The sequence below is a fragment of the Thunnus thynnus genome, chromosome 18 (genome assembly GCF_963924715.1).
Source record: "Thunnus thynnus chromosome 18, fThuThy2.1, whole genome shotgun sequence".
NCBI classification, from domain to species: domain Eukaryota; kingdom Metazoa; phylum Chordata; class Actinopteri; order Scombriformes; family Scombridae; genus Thunnus; species Thunnus thynnus.
In genome coordinates, this window is record NC_089534.1 from 14,162,322 (window position 1) to 14,180,033 (window position 17,712).

At 41.4% G+C, this 17,712-nt stretch overlaps 1 protein-coding gene across 1 annotated transcript; it reads left to right on the top strand.

The window, feature by feature from the left end:
• The first annotated feature begins 835 nt into the window (after window positions 1-835).
• On the top strand, window positions 836-17,273 carry LOC137168790 (WD repeat-containing protein 26). Its single transcript, XM_067571545.1, has 14 exons — window positions 836-1,454; window positions 3,614-3,713; window positions 5,061-5,117; window positions 7,829-7,965; window positions 8,905-9,002; window positions 9,123-9,279; window positions 9,681-9,819; window positions 10,430-10,570; window positions 10,985-11,104; window positions 11,811-11,956; window positions 12,138-12,216; window positions 12,344-12,473; window positions 13,841-14,035; window positions 14,356-17,273. The coding sequence occupies exons 1-14, from the start codon at window positions 1,150-1,152 to the stop codon at window positions 14,379-14,381; spliced, it is 1,830 nt and encodes a 609-aa protein (XP_067427646.1). The 5' UTR covers window positions 836-1,149; the 3' UTR covers window positions 14,382-17,273.
• The last annotated feature ends 439 nt before the right edge of the window (window positions 17,274-17,712 follow it).

Sequence of the window (17,712 nt, forward strand, 5' to 3'; positions counted from 1 at the left end):
CAAATTTCATTCATTCATTTAATCTGATTGGTAATTAGAATTGATTAGTGATAACTGATTGAATTACAAATACAATGGAGGTTTCTCTAGCCACTTTTTTTTTATTATTATTTATTTATTCAGCCATTGATTAATTCATCCAATCAGAATCAGAATCTGTTTCTTTGCCAAGTATGCAAGCATACAAAGAATGTGTCTTGGCATTTGCTCCCACAAACGCAACATTGGCTTCATATTTAAATATGGTCAGGTCAGTAATAGCTATTGTTGATTTTTTTATTTTTATTTTATTTTATTTTATTGTGTGTCTGATATTTCCCATTTAGTGATCAACTTTTATATCCCAAAATCTAAAAACCTTCCAGCCCTGACTGTCATACATTTTACTATTAGGTACAATATTTTTGGAGATGATTATTCTGGGTCTACGTCTGACTATTTGTGATTTATTGATTATTAGAATATCATTATTATTAAATTATTATTGATGTTTGTGGTTTAATTAGTCAGAGAGGTAAACTGGACACCTGTGGAGAGTAAATTTGAGGTTCACACATTTAGAGTCCATTTCAAATTCAGGATGTATTGAAGTCAAGTCTCTGGAGACATTCAAATGAATTTTAATGTGATGTTTTATTGTTGTTAGTTCATTATTATGATAATTAATTCTCAGGCACCAACCATGGATTATAATTCTACCCGGAAGCATGGTAGTGTAGGAATTTCCGGTTACGTCAGGGCGTCAGGACTCCATTAGAGCTGCAGCTGTTTTGAGAGAAACAACAACAAAAACGGGCTAACTGACAGAACCTCCACAGTGACAGTCCGCGCTGAGCCCGACAACGAGGCCTCAAATCTGGAAGCTACTTCTTCATTTCCCACCCGGAGCTCCGCCGGCTTCTAACCACGGCCGCTCTCGGTGAGGAAACTCTGGCCTCCGCTTCCTCCTCCTCCGACTCGGACACCGGCGGAGCGTCGCCGCCCCCGCGGAAGAAGCACCGAGCCTCGGCGGCGGAGGGAGCAGGAGAGCCCGGGGCTTCAGCAGTTGTAACAGGCCCGTCCGGAGTTGTCTTAGGACTTGCTACACACTCTCAAGCCACCTCTGCCATCCACTTTAACCGCAGTGTTGTCAACAACCTCAGCAGCAGCATGCAGGCAAACGGAGCAGGACAGGGACAAGAATCCTCCGAGCTTCCCTGCCTAAACAGCGCACAAAACGGGGAGTCGTCCACGGCCGGCGGAACCCACTCCAACGGGCTTCTCTCCAGCACAGACAACGGGAATAGTGTCGGTACCAGTAACGGGTCTTCAACCGGGCCCGGTACGGGGACTTCGGCTGCCTCTACGGCTTCGAGCTCGGAGGTCGGCTCGCTGAAAAAGAAGAAACGACTTTCGCAGGCGGAGGAAGATGTCATACGATTAATAGGGCAACATCTCCACGGACTAGGGCTGAAGTAAGTTTATTCAATGTGTCAGTCGAGGAAAAACCCACAAAAGCACCTACTGCTCACGTTCAGCATATGAAGTGTAATCCAGTTAACGGTTCTTTTTTGTTAAACTGCGAAATAGCAGTTGATAAAAGCGCTGTTAGTGCGCTTGACAGACACAAACATGGGGGGATGGGGCAGTTAGCCTGTGAGCTCGGCAGTTGGTAGAAAGAAGGGGTCCATCTTGCACAATAACAGTTAGCTTTGGTCGCTAACAGCACTAGCATGCGCTGAGGTGTTGTGTCCTGACATTAAACTGCTACACAATCACAAAAACACAGATTCAGAACATTTGGCTGCTAAACACATCAATCGAGGGTTGAACCGTGTTTTATGTGCCAGTTACGCCGCGATGTGTTAATTAACGTTATAGATTTCGCACTGAATAAGAGGCATTACATCATCTAACGTTAGTAACGTTTATTCAGAGAAAAAACAAAATCCGCTGACTTGTTGTGTTTTGCAAAGCAGAAAATCAATGTCATGAAAACAAGGGGAATAAATTTAGCTGTTTAATTAAACACACAAGCAGGATTGTTGAGTTTGTAGTGTATATGTTTGCGCTTCGAGGGCTATTGCGCAAAATTGTGAAGGAAATGTTAATGTGCGGATTGTCAACGTCGGTTTTCGCTTTGATGGTGGGTTTTCTTCATTTTTCCAGCTTGGGCTGCCTCGGGAAAAATAACATGTTTTCTGCTGGACTAACATTAATAGGTCGACCACTTTGTTATAACGAGCATGGTTATAAAAACAGTCCTGGTTATTTTAGTATTCTCAGTGCACTCTTTGCACATCTTGAGCTGTCATTTCGAGCAACTCTTAAATCCATCATGTTAATCACCATTTTATGTAGCTATGTCATGAACATAACAACTTTCTTCTTAGATTACTGTCTTCATTTTTTGTCACTGTCAGATCAATGTGTCAACAGTCAGTCACAAACAGTGTCATGCATGTATTAAGGCTCCTATTTATTTAAAGATTGCAGCCGGTACCATGGGCGACAGTTGGTCCTGAATTTAACAGAATCGGCTGGTTTCATGGCGGCTGAGGAATGCTCCTTCTGCCAGCTGTTTCAGATGGAAAGGCTGTGCTTGAATCTAATTATAGCATAGTGGGGTTTTCAAAAAATGTATGTCTAGCCCTCTTCTTCAAAGTGGCTGTGGTAGACACAATTGGACAGATAGACACCCGTTGATCTCTTGCACCCAGCAGAGAAAGTGTAGCTGCCATTACAAAGCACTGTAAAAGACAGCCTAACATCAGTATGTTTACAGAGAGGGTGGGTTAGGGGGATACATGGTATTGCCTGGTATGAAACAGAGCCCCCATATTTCAGCTGGGGAAATGCAAGTGAAATCAGTGTAGCAGCCAGCTGGATGAGAGGCTCAACACAGAGCTGCTGCGCCACTCCATTGATACCTGAGAATGATGTCATCATGCTGAAGGTGTCAGCTATCCCCCCATCCCCAACCCACTTTCATTATCACACACACACATACACATACACACCCCAGCAGACCTGTTTGTGTAGGTGGAGTGTGCAGAGATGTGATGTTTGGACAGATGGTTATGGTTCATGGTTGACAGGCTGATATGGTGATGTCAACTGCAGTGAAAGCTCAATTCACATTGATGGACCTCCTGCTGTCCACAAACAATGCTCTGATGACACAACTGCTCTGGGCTGGCTTCCTCCAGACGATCTTGGCCACAAAAATGCATTTGTGCCATTGTCAGCTAATGACGTTAATATTGCCCCCGTGCTAAAATTATTGTTGTAGAGCTCCCACTCACTTATTTCTCTATACTTGTAAATATGACATAATCTGACATGACGGAAATGCTAGAGACAATTACTAAAAGTTGAATAATCTGCCTTGAAATGACGCTTCATATATCACAAGATAACTTTTCAACATAATGCTGATTGAGCTCAGGTTCTCACAGTACTGACTGTGCTTTAAAAGCTGAAATATCATCTTTGTGGCTGATTCTTAAGTTTTAAAAACTCTAAAAACTCTTCTTTCTTATATTCTATCTGTCTTGTGTCTATACGTCTGCCTAACTTTGTCTGCCCCTCTTCCTGTCTTTCTGTGTCTGTCTCTCTACATTTCTCGCTGCAGTCAGACAGTGGACCTGCTGATGCAGGAATCAGGCTGCAGACTGGAACACCCCTCAGCTACCAAGTTCCGCAACCATGTCATGGAGGGGGAGTGGGACAAGGTTAGTTTTGGGTTACCATGGTGACATAATAGCAGTCGTTTTTGATAGAGAGGGAACTGGGGTCCTTCCTAGTGATCTGCTGACTGCATACTGTGACATGAAGAGCTTGTTTGGTCAAGAAAGAAACAGATATGTATCCTCGCAGATCAAAGTCTTCTCATATGACTTATTGACAAAAGGAAATATGACTCCTGTCGGGAGTTGTCGAAGATAGGTTTGCAAAAGCATAGTTTAAGTGGTCTGCATAGTTTGCTTTATTTGTGTTAAATACGTGTGATACACATGGCTGACAATTACCAATTTCTTGACCAACAGCTCTTACTAAAGTGGTATATGACTTTAGGAGAACAACAACATTTAAAGTGCACATAGCTCTATAATAATTATGTAATGGTCAACCACAGAGTTTATGTAATGTATCCTGTTTGTCAGAAGGGTAGGTTCATCTTCTTATAGTCATTAATATTGAGAGCTTGTTTGGAAAAAGCCAGACTTCTTGTGGTTTAGAAGAACGTTTGCTCGGTCAACTCATCTTAAATTTCGAAGTGAGAGTGTATGTTAAAGTAATTATTTTGTGTACTGAAAAGTCTTGCAACACAATTACAAGGTATGTGATCCATTATGTGTCTATTATTATTATATCTTAGTGCCAAAATTAATGTTAATCGGAAAACCGGAGGCATAGCAGTGCATTATTGCAGGATTGTAAGGCTCCATTAGACCCAATAATGTGGGATTCAAAAACATTATTTTTATGCGTTTGCACATTCAGAATAGTTTTCATGTAATTGGCTTTATTATATTATTGTCTTAATTGTCTTACCCTGCTCTTGCTGCAGAATTCTCATTCCAATATTTTAGAGATGAGGGTTATAAAAGTGTACATCTTATTAAAATGGCCTTGTGAATCTTCTTGAATAATGGACTCATCTATGTCAGTACTGCAAGCTGGAAAACTAGCGCCGGCCTTGAGCCAAATGATGGTAAATCTTTGGATGTGTTTGACAGGATATAGCCAATAGCAAAGTAGCCACTTACTTTTTGATTCCATAGCTCAAGTTAACTGGCAGAGTAGTAAAAGCCAAGTATTTTTTGACAGCTACTAGAATCTGTGAACATAAAGGTTGTCTTTTAATGTTAGCTTTTAGAAATATGATCACAGCATATCAACGTCACTTCCGCTATTATTAATTTACTCATCCTCAACAAGACCATGAACATAAGATCTGTATTACAGCTCATGTGATGAGTTTTTTTTTTTTTTTTTTTCTGTGCAAGCGTGGAAACTGCTGAGCTAACTATTTCTCTGTGTCTCTCCCCTCCATCACCCTCTTTGTTTTGGTCCAGGCTGAGAATGATCTCAATGAGCTGAGAGCACTGATGCATTCGCCCAACGCTATTGTGGTAAGCTCCCTTTACCCAAACCTGAACTGTTTCTAGAATGGTACCGCCATAATGCAAGGCTGCAGGTTCTTGTTGTGGAACGTTGGAAGCAAAATGTTCTGGATAACGCCTCGGAAAGTGTAGCAGCACAAATGGACACCGCATTCGCTTTAGGGAATGAGTGTATGATTGTTGTTTTTAGGCAAAATGCGGTTCTATTTTGTTGCAAGCACGAAACCACCGCAGTGTCCTTAGATTGGTTGAAACGAATGGATGGAAAACAGGCCTGTAGTGTTTACTGAGATTTTCGGGAGGATGTGATTGAATGAAGATTCTTTGTTTGTATTTGAAATATTGTTAATTCAGATGCTATTGTGCGAGTATAACCACAATTGATTTTCCCCAATCTCACACTACATAGAAATTTCAACAGGGCTTTGAGTATGTTTACTCTGAAAAAGTGATGAAGTATACTCAGATATTTCAGTATACATGCAAATTTTATTTATTTTGCATGTGCCATTGTTCCATAATGCAGTGCACAGTGGAAATACAGGAGCTCCTCACAGCTGGGAAAATGGCAATTAGGTAGTAGGGAATGTTGGAAAGATGGATCCAGGAACATCTCTGTAAACAAAAACAAAAAAAAAGCATTTTCAACAAAATATTTTGCCTTCTCTGCATATTTCTAGTTTGTTGGATGCCTGTAAGACTCCTTGTATCATTTCTTGTTCATAGGGAATGATAAAATGAGTACATTTTTTGTATCCTAAACAAAATGGTAGTGTGACGATTTGTTGAACAGAAACTACTTTACAGTGTTGGTTTGGAATTATGTACTCTACTCACGCTAATTAGCCCCAGCTAGCATGCTAATTAGCAGACAAGATGAGCTCCAAAAATGGTCCCCTGTGTCTCAGTTAAGTGCCTGCTGCTCTCTATCTGAAGTCTGTCTAGCTGCCATTGCCAGCTGGTTTATTGAGAGGGTGGTTGTAGTTGTTGATTTTCATCTGTATCTGCAATGTGGGTAGCCATTTTAGGTCTTGAGTTGTAGCAGGTTAGTGTTGTCATTGTCAACATGATTTTCATTGCAATGCTAGGAGTCATTTACTTGCAGCATACCACAGGTTTAGTTGTTCAGGAGATGCACTCTTTTGTGGGTGGATGTTTTTCTTGAATTTATGTTTAGTGGGTCTAACTGTGCTTGCAGGGCTGCGGTTCATGCTGCATACCTGAGATAAGACAGAGACTCTTAAAGGAAAAAGTCACCGCTGTGAATATGATGATTTCTTAAAACTAGGTCACCTGTGTAGTAGAATTGTGCAATTATTTTTGAAATTGGTGCCCCATGACTAGAGAAACCTGAGGAAAAAGGCTGTAGATTTCCCATACTGCTCTTAAGGGGGGAATCCTACAACAACCAGAATGCCTTGCGCATGTCTCTCACAATGAGTTTCCAGTGAGCTACTCATGGTGTGTTGACGACCAGTCAGCGAAGACAAAGCGAGCAGCGTTATATATCTTTACTGAGGCTTATTCACAAAACTTTTTTTCCTCATCGAGTCTTGATGTTTCATACTAGTGTTTCTAACTCCACTGTTTCTTTTACCTGTTTTGGATGACGATGAGCCAGAACAGATTGTGCTCAAAGCTGGATGCAACAAGTTAAAGGTAACGCAGTCACTGATATGCTGCTCTGTATTCAGAGTTGGTAAAGTCCGATATCATATTCTCAGAGAACAGAGTCAGCTCCTGTAGTCGATTCCTCTTCCGTACTCTGTTTTGTCTGATTACACAGCACTATATTTGGTGTCACTAATTGTAATAGTGACGCCACATCTCTGCTCTGATACTGTAAGTAGAGCTAGTGGGGGGTTTTTTGTGTTGGATTCAGCTCGTCTGGATGAAATCACGGAGAAACTTAGCAGCTTAGCTTCGCTGCGCCGGCCCAGTGGTTGCTTCTGTTGTGTCTGATTCAACAGCATGATCTTCCGCCTCGTAGCGTGAAACTAGTTTTCTTCCAAATATACTGATATTTTAAAGTATTTAGTAGTATGATATTTTAGGGACTGCTTTTCTTTTCCTATCGCTGGCGTAACATGGTAGACAGGAGTGTTTTGGGAGACCTGCATTTTACCATCTTTGAAGGCACCACTACTGAAAATGAGGAAACATAGTTTGTAGTGTTAAGGCACATCTCCAAAATTTGCTAGATGACACGTTTTGCATCACCTGGTGGACATATGTGGGCAGATGAGTGGGGAGCTCTGGGTGCAGGCAACATGGAGGGAAGTTAAACGTTGTTCATTTGCATAATAACCACATTGTAATGATACAGTTGAAAATTGACAAAGTTTCCCTGTAATACCACAATGTTGACCAGCAGAAGTTACTGGTAAACACTGTTCATGTTAACATTACCATATGTCTTGGGCACATCTATAAATACATTCTGATAATGAGAACATGCAGCCTTGCAATAAGTTACCACGCCTTAGAGTTTTGATGACATGAATTTAATTTTAGACTAAGGTGATTTATTTCTGTGGTGCTTTTTGAAAGTTTATATGTCCATATGTCTTCTCACAAATGTTAAAGGGAAACACAGTAGTTCATGTGTGTTTGGTTCCTCCTGTGGTTTTGAGCTAATTTGTTTCTTCCTCCTATATCCTTTTAAAATCTTTTCTCTATACTCGCACTTCACAATCTGTCTTTTCTGCTCCTCTACTCAGCGTATGAAGTTCTTGCTGCTGCAGCAGAAGTACCTAGAGTATCTGGAGGACGGCAAAGTCCTGGAGGCTCTGCAGGTGCTACGGGGAGAGCTGACGCCACTCAAGTACAACACAGATCGCATCCACGTACTCAGCGGGTACTGCTACAGTTATAATATTGCATCTTTCTCATAGCGGTCATCAGACACTTCACCCTTTCTGCACTAATACTCACCTACAAACAGCTGCAGTATATAGAGAATATATATCCATCTGCTGTACCTCTCAGATACCTCTGTAGTCAATAAATATACACTTGTGGCAACTATAAAAAGTTCTACTTGGCGAATAACGTGCCAAATTTTATCTTGCTTTCACAACATTTTAAAAATCAGTTGCTTGGATCAATGTTCCTATGTGATTTAGTTTATTATTAATTTGATTCTCCAATATACATATTATATGTTGAATTTGTTCTTCTGACATACTGTACAATGGTGTCACTAGCTATAGGATCATCTAATCCACAGTCTGATCAATGCACAGCACCAGTGCTCTCAGCAAACAAATTCTTGTCATTCCATTACGTAATCAATTAGTGGGCATCGATCACTCAACACTACCTACAAGCTTGTTCTTCTTAACAGTCTGTCACTCAATTGACTGAATAATTTATTGATCTGTCACTTGTCTTAGGTCTATCAGCCGGCTGTATCCAAATGTGCCCTTGACGCTGTTGATGTATTTCTGTCATTTCTCAAACAATACCTGCATTCAGTGCACTCAATTTCCTCATTTAAGGTTCTACAGCATATAGGATTTCTAGCAACTAGAGGTTGCATTCATTTTTTGTTGTTCATCTGTATTAAATCGGATCTGTTCTGCACTGGGTGTAGTACTACTGTTGTTCTGAGTAATCTGTACTTGACAGTTTCACAATTTTGTGACAGTTTTTGTTTCTGCTCACCTCTTGCTGACAACCGATTGTATTATTTTTTTTTGTGTTGTATTATTTTGTGATCTTGCCGTGTATGTTATTGTTTCCTCTCAGCGTTTTGTCATTTTGCTTAAGCTGTGTGCTTTGCGTCTTCCTGCAGGTACCTAATGTGTAGCCATGCTGAGGACCTGAGGGCCAAGGCAGAGTGGGAGGGCAAGGGCACCGCCTCACGCTGCCGACTGCTGGACAAATTACAGAGTGAGGAGACAGGTTCACACACTGACTCTGTAGAGTTAACATATACTGCCTGACTACAATACTACAGCACATGTGATCCATAAGCAGGATGAACTAGTCCGGTTTTATCTCTCCTTGTAGCATACCTGCCACCGTCTGTGATGCTGCCCCCACGGCGGCTGCAGACCCTGCTGCGGCAAGCAGTGGAGCTGCAGAGGGACCGCTGCCTGTATCATAACACCAAGCTAGACAATAACCTGGACTCAGTCTCTCTGCTCCTCGACCATGTCTGCAGCAGGTCAGTACCACACATCTAGCCTGTTGCTCAACACACTATGGACTCATTGCTAAGTAATCATGTTGCAGAATCTGATATTAGATGTCACTCAACCTTCTGTTATAAAAATAAAATATTAAGGCACCTGCACTGAAAACATTACCTTGTGTTGCCAAAATGTTGTCTACTGTGTTGAAGGTCTGATTTACCCTCTTGATTTTTTATGTCTCTGGTGTCTTGTTCTCTTTTTATGGCTTCACTTCTTGCTGTGCTTCCCCATGTTGTTGTTCCTTAAGTTTATCCTTTCTAATCGTCTCCCCCCCTAACTTGCACCATGTTGAGATATAGACTATATAAGAACACCTAACATCGCTTACTTACACAATGAAGATTTAACCTTTAGTCTTTCTTGCGTGTCACAGGAAGCAGTTCCCCTGTTACACCCAGCAGATTCTGACAGAGCACTGTAATGAGGTGTGGTTCTGCAAATTCTCAAATGATGGCACCAAACTAGCCACTGGCTCCAAAGACACTACTGTCATTATTTGGCAAGTGGACCCGGTGAGTATGAAAGATGCCTAAATAAACACAGGTTTTCTCTGTTTTATGATTTAATCCACAGCTAGAGTTACCCTGCAGGAATGTGGTGATAGGGCTTCTAGGTGTCATGTGTAAATTGTCTTTGTTTAGTAGAACAAAGATTATCAAGTGTCTCTTTGACGTAGTTATTTTTCCATTATCAAAACAATATCTGCAGAAATACTGTTACCACTCTTTAGCCCTTTGATGTAGTCTGTCAGTATTTCAGTTTAATTACTATTTATTACACATTTGTATCCTTTCTGTAAGGGAGAACCAGTGCTGGCATCTGTTTTTATAAAAAAAGTCTCCAGGTTCTTTGTAGTTGACTCAGACCCCTGAAAGACTTTTTTTTTTTTTTTTTTAAAGATTCTTTTGACTTTAATGTCAACCGGGGTTAGTTATACATTTGGAGCAGTGTGTAATCTTGTTGAGTTTTCCCACTTAATGTCATGTAACTTCTCGACAACTAATTTGCACCTGTTTGACTTTGGTTTGAGTACTTATCTTAGCATCACCACATAAGAGGGCTAAGCCTTCAATGTGTGTATGAATATATCTTATTATCATCTTCCGTCATATATTTGTGCAGGAGAGCCACCAGCTGAAGCTGCTGCGAACTCTGGAGGGTCATGCGTACGGTGTCTCCTACTTAGCCTGGAGTCCCGATGACACCAACCTGATCGCCTGTGGACCTGATGACTGCTCTGAGCTCTGGCTTTGGAACGTTCAGGTAACATTTATACACAACATTTCACACTATTTTGTTTTAAGCTTTACATAATCCTATATTTATGATACATTTTAACCAATAGTGCCACCAATATGCCAGCTACTGTTTTACCAATGTACATCATGGTGAAAATAGTTAGAAAAGCAGAGTGTTGGTGTTGTCAAAGACTTGAGATGTCCTTCAAATTGAGTAAACAATTGGCTCCCTCAGAGAAAAACACGCCTCAAGCCTCCTATAGATCTGCTCTAGGCTGTGTACTCAATGACCTCTCCTCCCATCACTGCCCCTCCCCATTCTTTTTATGTACCCCTCCCCCATTCTTATTTAATGCTTCTTCTCGCTGTCTCCCCTCCCCCCTATTTCTCTCTTCTTTTCTGCTCCCCTGCTGTCTCTGCCGATCCTCTTGTTGACCAGACGGGGGAGCTGCGGACCAAAATGTCCCAGTCCCATGAAGACAGTCTGACAAGTGTGGCCTGGAACCCCGACGGCAAACGCTTTGTCACCGGAGGACAGAGGGGACAGTTCTATCAATGTGTAAGCGGATGGATCATTTTGTATAGTGTTGTATCAATATTTGTCCTTTTTCCTCTTGAGAGTTATGTATCACTCCTGTATTCTATCAGTGCTGAATGCCTGGTGTGTTTTTTAAAGGCGGAGGAGGCTCACAGGAAAGGGGGGGGCACTGTATGTGAGTCATGGTATATGTATAGCAGCTGTTAAACATACCCAAGTGTTGCTCTTACCTTTAACAGACAGCTTCAAGATAATTGGATCCTTCCATGTGTTGATTTGCTGGTCATGAACCCAATGAACCCATAAAGGTGTGGGTGGGGCTTTTTTTCACATTTCACTAGCATGATGGTACATGCTTGTGTATTTTGTGCCTGAACAGGTCTCTGTGCAGTTGACAATTTATGTAAATTGCTAGAAATTAATATTTTAACTTGTCACACGTTTATAAAAAAAAGTGCCAAACTGCAAAAGTGTAATGGAAATGCCAAAATGTGCAGCTGTTTAATTGGTGTTGTGTGACAAGCCATGTTATTCTGAAATGGACTGGCCTATATTTGTAAGTCTCACATCAAATCTGAAATGTTCAGACACTGGCCCACATCTTCCTTAAACTCTAGTGTGTTTTCAAACTGTGTGATTGTTCCAACTGTGTCAGTGTCTGAGCAGTAAGAAAGCTGATTAGCGGCATCATCCGGGCCAGCAGCTCATCTACTGTCTGTGTTTTCAGGACCTGGACGGTAACTTGTTGGACTCCTGGGAGGGTGTGAGGGTGCAGTGCCTGTGGTGCCTGGGTGATGGCAGGACAGTGCTGGCCTCGGATACCCACCAACGTATTCGGGGATACAACTTTGAGGACCTTACGGACAGAAACATGTATGTGTATATTATATATAAGTTTTGAAATTTAAAAGAAAATGCCAAAAAAAAGGAAAATTGCAGTTAAAAAGCACCCAATATCAGCTTCCATATCAACTACAATATTATGTTTTTGTATATTTACATTATAAAACATGGTAACTGATTGGTTTATGTTTTGTTTACATGTTCTTTACAGAGTTCAGGAGGACCACCCTATCATGTCTTTTACTGTTTCAAAGAACGGAAGATTAGCTTTGTTAAATGTAGCAACTCAGGTGAGCCTTTTGACCAACTCTCCTATTAGCAATATTATGTATTGTATTATTTACTGCAACTTTGTTTTGAGACCACTATACAGGATGTTTCAGTAATTAATAGTCTATTCCCCTACAACTATTGTAGGGAGTGCACCTGTGGGACCTACAGGACCGGGTGCTGGTCAGGAAGTACCAAGGTGTGACCCAGGGCTTCTACACCATCCACTCCTGCTTCGGAGGACATAACGAAGACTTCATTGCCAGTGGCAGCGAAGGTACAGTCAAAAAGCACTGTTATGATACCCCAATTGAGGGTGCTGTACCTTTTATAATACACTGTAGTACTTAGGGCTTGTGTGGCATGGTGCAGTTTTGAGTCATCTCTTTGTATGCGTCCATGCTCGCGACAGCCGTGGCCAGAAGATTTATGTTTTTGGGTTGTCCGCCCCATTCTTGTGAACGCAATATCTCAGGAACGCCTGGAGGGAATTTCATTACATCTAGCACAAACATCCACTTGGACTCAAGGATGAACTGATTAGATTTTGGTGGTCAAAGGTCAAGGTCACTATGACCTCACAAAACACATTTTTGGCCATAACTCAAGAATTCATACGCTAATTATGTCAAAGTTTCACATAAATGTCCAAAAGGTCAAAGGTCAACTTCACTGTGACATCATAATTTTCTGCAAAAACACTTTCTGGCCATCATTCATCACCATAACTCTGGAACAGAAGGGGAGATTGTGACCATATTTCACATTTGGTCGGATACTGAATCAGTGACACTTATCTTATCTTATCCGTCCACATTGAAACTGTTGTGATTGTATTGACCTTCTGTGCTGCCGGATTGAAGATGTGTGTGAAGCTTCCACATTTTAGAATTTGTAGCTTCTTTGCAGCAACATCCGTATCTGAAGCATCGTCTACTGTCATGGCTACAACTTTGTGTTCTATCAGAATCAGCTTTATTAGCCAAGCATGTGAACACATACAAAGAATTTGACTCTTTTGTTTGTCTCAGTGAACGTAAACACTAGTAGACATACAGCAGAATGAGAACAACAACGCTGAGGCAAATGGAAAGACAATGAATTACAAGCTAGACAACAACAAAAGGAACAGTTTTCCTAAAGCACTTGACTAGAGAGGTTTGCTTACCACTGTAGCTGAGAATCTAGACAATCTTGCAATGAATGGGTGAAGAGCCGGGGCTGAATTATTCACTGGAATCATACATGTCAGTATAGTGATAACTTCCATTTCACCACAAAATACACTTAATACCTTTTATTAAATTCCTTCAAAGTCTTCACCACAAATATTATGTGAGTCTGGACAGACATGGATGTAAACTGCAACTTCACTGGTTGGCGGAGGCGTACAACCGCGAGGCAGTATTTCTGGTTTACTGCATAGTGCACTGAATCACTTCTGATCAGCGAAGTAGTATTGACTTTTATGAACAGACTTAACATAAATCTGTCTATGGAAGTGATTTGTTAGTTGGCTTGTAAAAGAAAAAAAAAGTATTTCCCTTTCATGTTGCTGCTCTAATCTGTAACAGTTATCCATGTACGCTCATGTTTTCTTCTGTGTATGTCTTTATGTTGCCCCTTTTCATCCCTTCTCCACAGACCACAAAGTGTACATCTGGCACCGGCGTGGTGAACTGCCCATTGCAGAGCTAACAGGCCACACGCGCACCGTTAACTGTGTGAGCTGGAACCCGGCAATCCCAGGACTCATGGCTTCCGCCTCAGATGACGGCACAGTGCGTGTCTGGGGTCCTGCACCCTTCCTCGACACGCAAGAGGCGGACGGACTGAATGGTAATTCTACTTGTTACACAAGCAGTGGCAACATCAGCCAAGTTTATTGGTATGAACTGTTGTGCAAGTGAGCTTTGTTAGGTTAAAAATGTACATGGATTGCAGCTACTTGAGACAGTTAACAGATGGCCTTGAGCTAAAAGCTACTGTTTCAATTAAAGCCTAAATGTGTTTAAAAGTTTTGTATTAACTATTGTAAAACATTCTGTAGAGAGAAGGAGTTAAAGCTTTTTGATAAAACATTACTGTCACGCAGAATGTTCTGTAATTACAATGTGTTATGTCTCTATATTCACTGACTTTTTCTTTTTTCTCCTCAGAGAACTGCAGTAACATGGACAGTTGATAGTCACTGATGGAGCAGATGACATCTCTCTTTAACAACAATCCAAGAATCCTACAATAAAAATAAAATCTAAACGGGCAAATAAAATCTAACACCAACCCAAAGCAAGTCAAGAAAAACAAACAAAAGCCACCAAGACAAAAGAGCAAACAAAAGTGAGGAAAAAATCGTCTCCTGGCTGGCCTAGACAAAATGGTGGAGGTGATGACGGACACTCTGAAATTTCAGGTCCTCATCCAAAACCTGATCCCGACCCAGAGGCCTGGAAAAACCAGTCAAACGCCCAGCGGGATACAACCGCCATCCACTGGTGAGCTGTAACGGCTTGTTCTCCTCCTCCAACTGACCCTTCTTCCCCCATCTCGCTGCATGGCCACTGCCATGCCAGGTCCTCCCAGAGTTTCCAAGGAAACCCACCCTCCACCTTGAGCCCGGAGCACATCAAGTCCCCGTGACGCCTCCAGACAGACACCGCAGACCAGCCGTCTACTCATTGGACTACATCTGTCTGCCTGTTTGTCTCTCACGTACCTGTATAATGTCTCCATGGACAAGGGTGGGGTGTTGTTGGGGGAGGATGGTGCATAGGGGGGATATAGCAACTCTTCTGTATGTATGTTTTCCTCTTCCCCTTTATCTTGCTATATTCTTCGCATTCGATCTGTTGGACAGAGGCTGAAAATCCACCGTTAAAAACACTTGACTGACCGACCAGCTGACAAAGAACACAAAAAAAAGGCTATGCTAAATGTTGGATTTTTTTATGATAGTCATAGCATTATTCTAATTTAAGAGGTGAATCTTAGCTCAAGTAGTGCCCGTGGAAAGCTTTAGCGTGAAGATTCCACTTTGTTTCTCGACATTAGGAAAACAAACTTTTTATTCCTTAATTTAACTTCTAACAAGGACAGTTGCCGTAATGTTTCCAACTGACAGCCCCCCCCCCCGCCCCCACCCTTCTGTCGAGCTAGCTACCGCACAACTCCATTACATCTGCCTAAAAGGAGGACAGACAGGTCACATATCAATGGTGTGGGGGGGAGGGGGGGTTCGTCAGACATTGACGGTGAGGAGGGGTTTCCACTGTCAGGACATATACTATGACCTTTCTCAAAAGACATGCTTTCGGATGTGAAAGAGTTCAAGTGCAACTTGCATTGCACACTAGTGACTGCTGTCTCTCCTCTGTGTGTGTGTGTGTGTGTGTGTGTGAGTGAGAGAGAGTGTGACTGAGAGCGATTATGCATGCACACATTTGTTTGAGAGTTGACATTTGTGGGTGCAGGTTTAATTGGCGCGTGTTTTGTATGTGTGTTCAATTCACACCAGCAGAAGATTCTCGCCCCCCTCCCCCCCCCAACCCTCTCCCTATTGCTCCTAATCCCATAGTAAAATTGTAAAGAGGATTTTAAACCAATTCTAAGTTATCCAAAGCCCCATAGGGACCTCTATCTGTGGAACAAAGAATACTTGAGAGCCATTTCGTAAAAAGAAACTTTTTTTTAATCTGGGGCTTTAATTTTTACAATAGAATTTTTTCTCTTTACCACGTGGCATTCAAACGGCACTGAGTTATTGGCATTGAATCATCTTTGTGGGGAAAAGAAAATTTCAAAGAGCGATTTGAATGAGGCATGCTTCAAAAAGCTGTAAAGTGTTGTGTTATTAGCAAAGGGTCATTTCATATGAAAAGTTAATGATTGTAATTATTGGACGAGTAGTTAGCAAGAGTGAAGAGGCACCAATAACAAGAACCACGCTCTGACCCCCACAGTGTTAAGGGAGTGTTGTTGCAATCCTAAAACACACACACACACACACACACACACATACACAACTGCCTTCCCGTTCATACACTTGCACACAAACATTCAGTATGTATGACACCTCCACTGCATTTTGAGTGGTCTTTTTTGCTCTCTCGCACCTACTGCAATGGTCTAGGTTCTCGTATGGTTGCCATACTCGCCAATCTGATTAAAAGGTTGCATTGGCAAAGACTTAAAACCTAACAGGAGATGGCTAAAGGAATTGAGCCCTCACTATGCCTCTATGCACCCAAAAAATCAATGACTGATTATCTTCTAGACATTATAAAGCTCAAACTTACGCATATAAGGCATAGAGGCCTCATCTCAAGGGTACCACTCTTGGAGCTTAGAGATAATTCAGCATTAACACCCCCTTTGCTCTCCAGCCAAGTTATTCAGTGCACCATTCAAAGCTTTCTTCTTCCCTTTTTCAGGGTATGTAATGACTATTTGCTACAGACTGATATACAGTAAAAAAAAATGTTTAAAAACAGTGCTTTTCTGTCTGTTTTTATTGAACTTTTTTGTTACTTAAATTTTTTGTTCACATTATATCATTTTTGGTTGACCTCTATCCCTGTATGATCATATTAAAATATAACCAGACATTTGGAGTCCTCATTTTTTTTGTAATCTTTATAATCCCTTTTATCTTTCTTTTATATATATATATTTTTTTTGTTTGTTTGGTTCTTTTTATTCAGTTGCATTTTATCTACCACTACTATTTCAAAATGAATATGCACAGTAACACCCATCCCAATAGGAGTGGGAAGAGTCTTTAGGAAGTGTGTTACCTTTTATCAATCAGGTTCGAACTATCCACCCCTCGCCTTTAAAGAGTTTCCTTCATGTGAAAATCTATTTCACCGCATGTCTGTGTAATTGACCGAAATCTCTCTCTTGGTGTGCCATTGTTGATTGGCAGTTGCCACTTATCTATCCTTTATCAAAGCCAAATCACTTGAGGCACTTGGTGGTGTTTCCTGTAGGTTATGTATGTCATGGTCTGATATTCATTCTGGAAACCTCTATCTCAACTCCTGGACTGCAGAATGGACTACTTCTTTCACTCCCTACGTTACGTCAGAAGACTTGAGGCAAACGATACACACTTAAAGAACACAAACAAGCGTTTCAGTCGAGCCCATCATTCACCTGCTGGTGGCAAATGCTATGTCTGTATGCAACCTGGTGTCTACTCTGTTCTTTTGTCTGAGTTTACCAAGGGAGTTGTTTCTGATTTAACTATGTCTTATTTCTCTCTCAGAGGTGATGGTGGTGGTGGTGGGTAGGGGCTGGGTGGGGAATATTAAGGGCTTACTGTAGCATCTCTAAGTTCCTTGGGCTAGGGCGGGAAGGGGTGATGTGTGGGTTTGCGTTCACGTGTTATTTACAAAAGTGATTGTACTGTTTTGTATTGTTGTGTAGGAAAAGTGTTATGTATGCATATTTTTTAATAAAGCATTCAGGGTTTTGAAAAAAAATGGCCCATGAAAGTTTGATGGGGCAGGAGATTA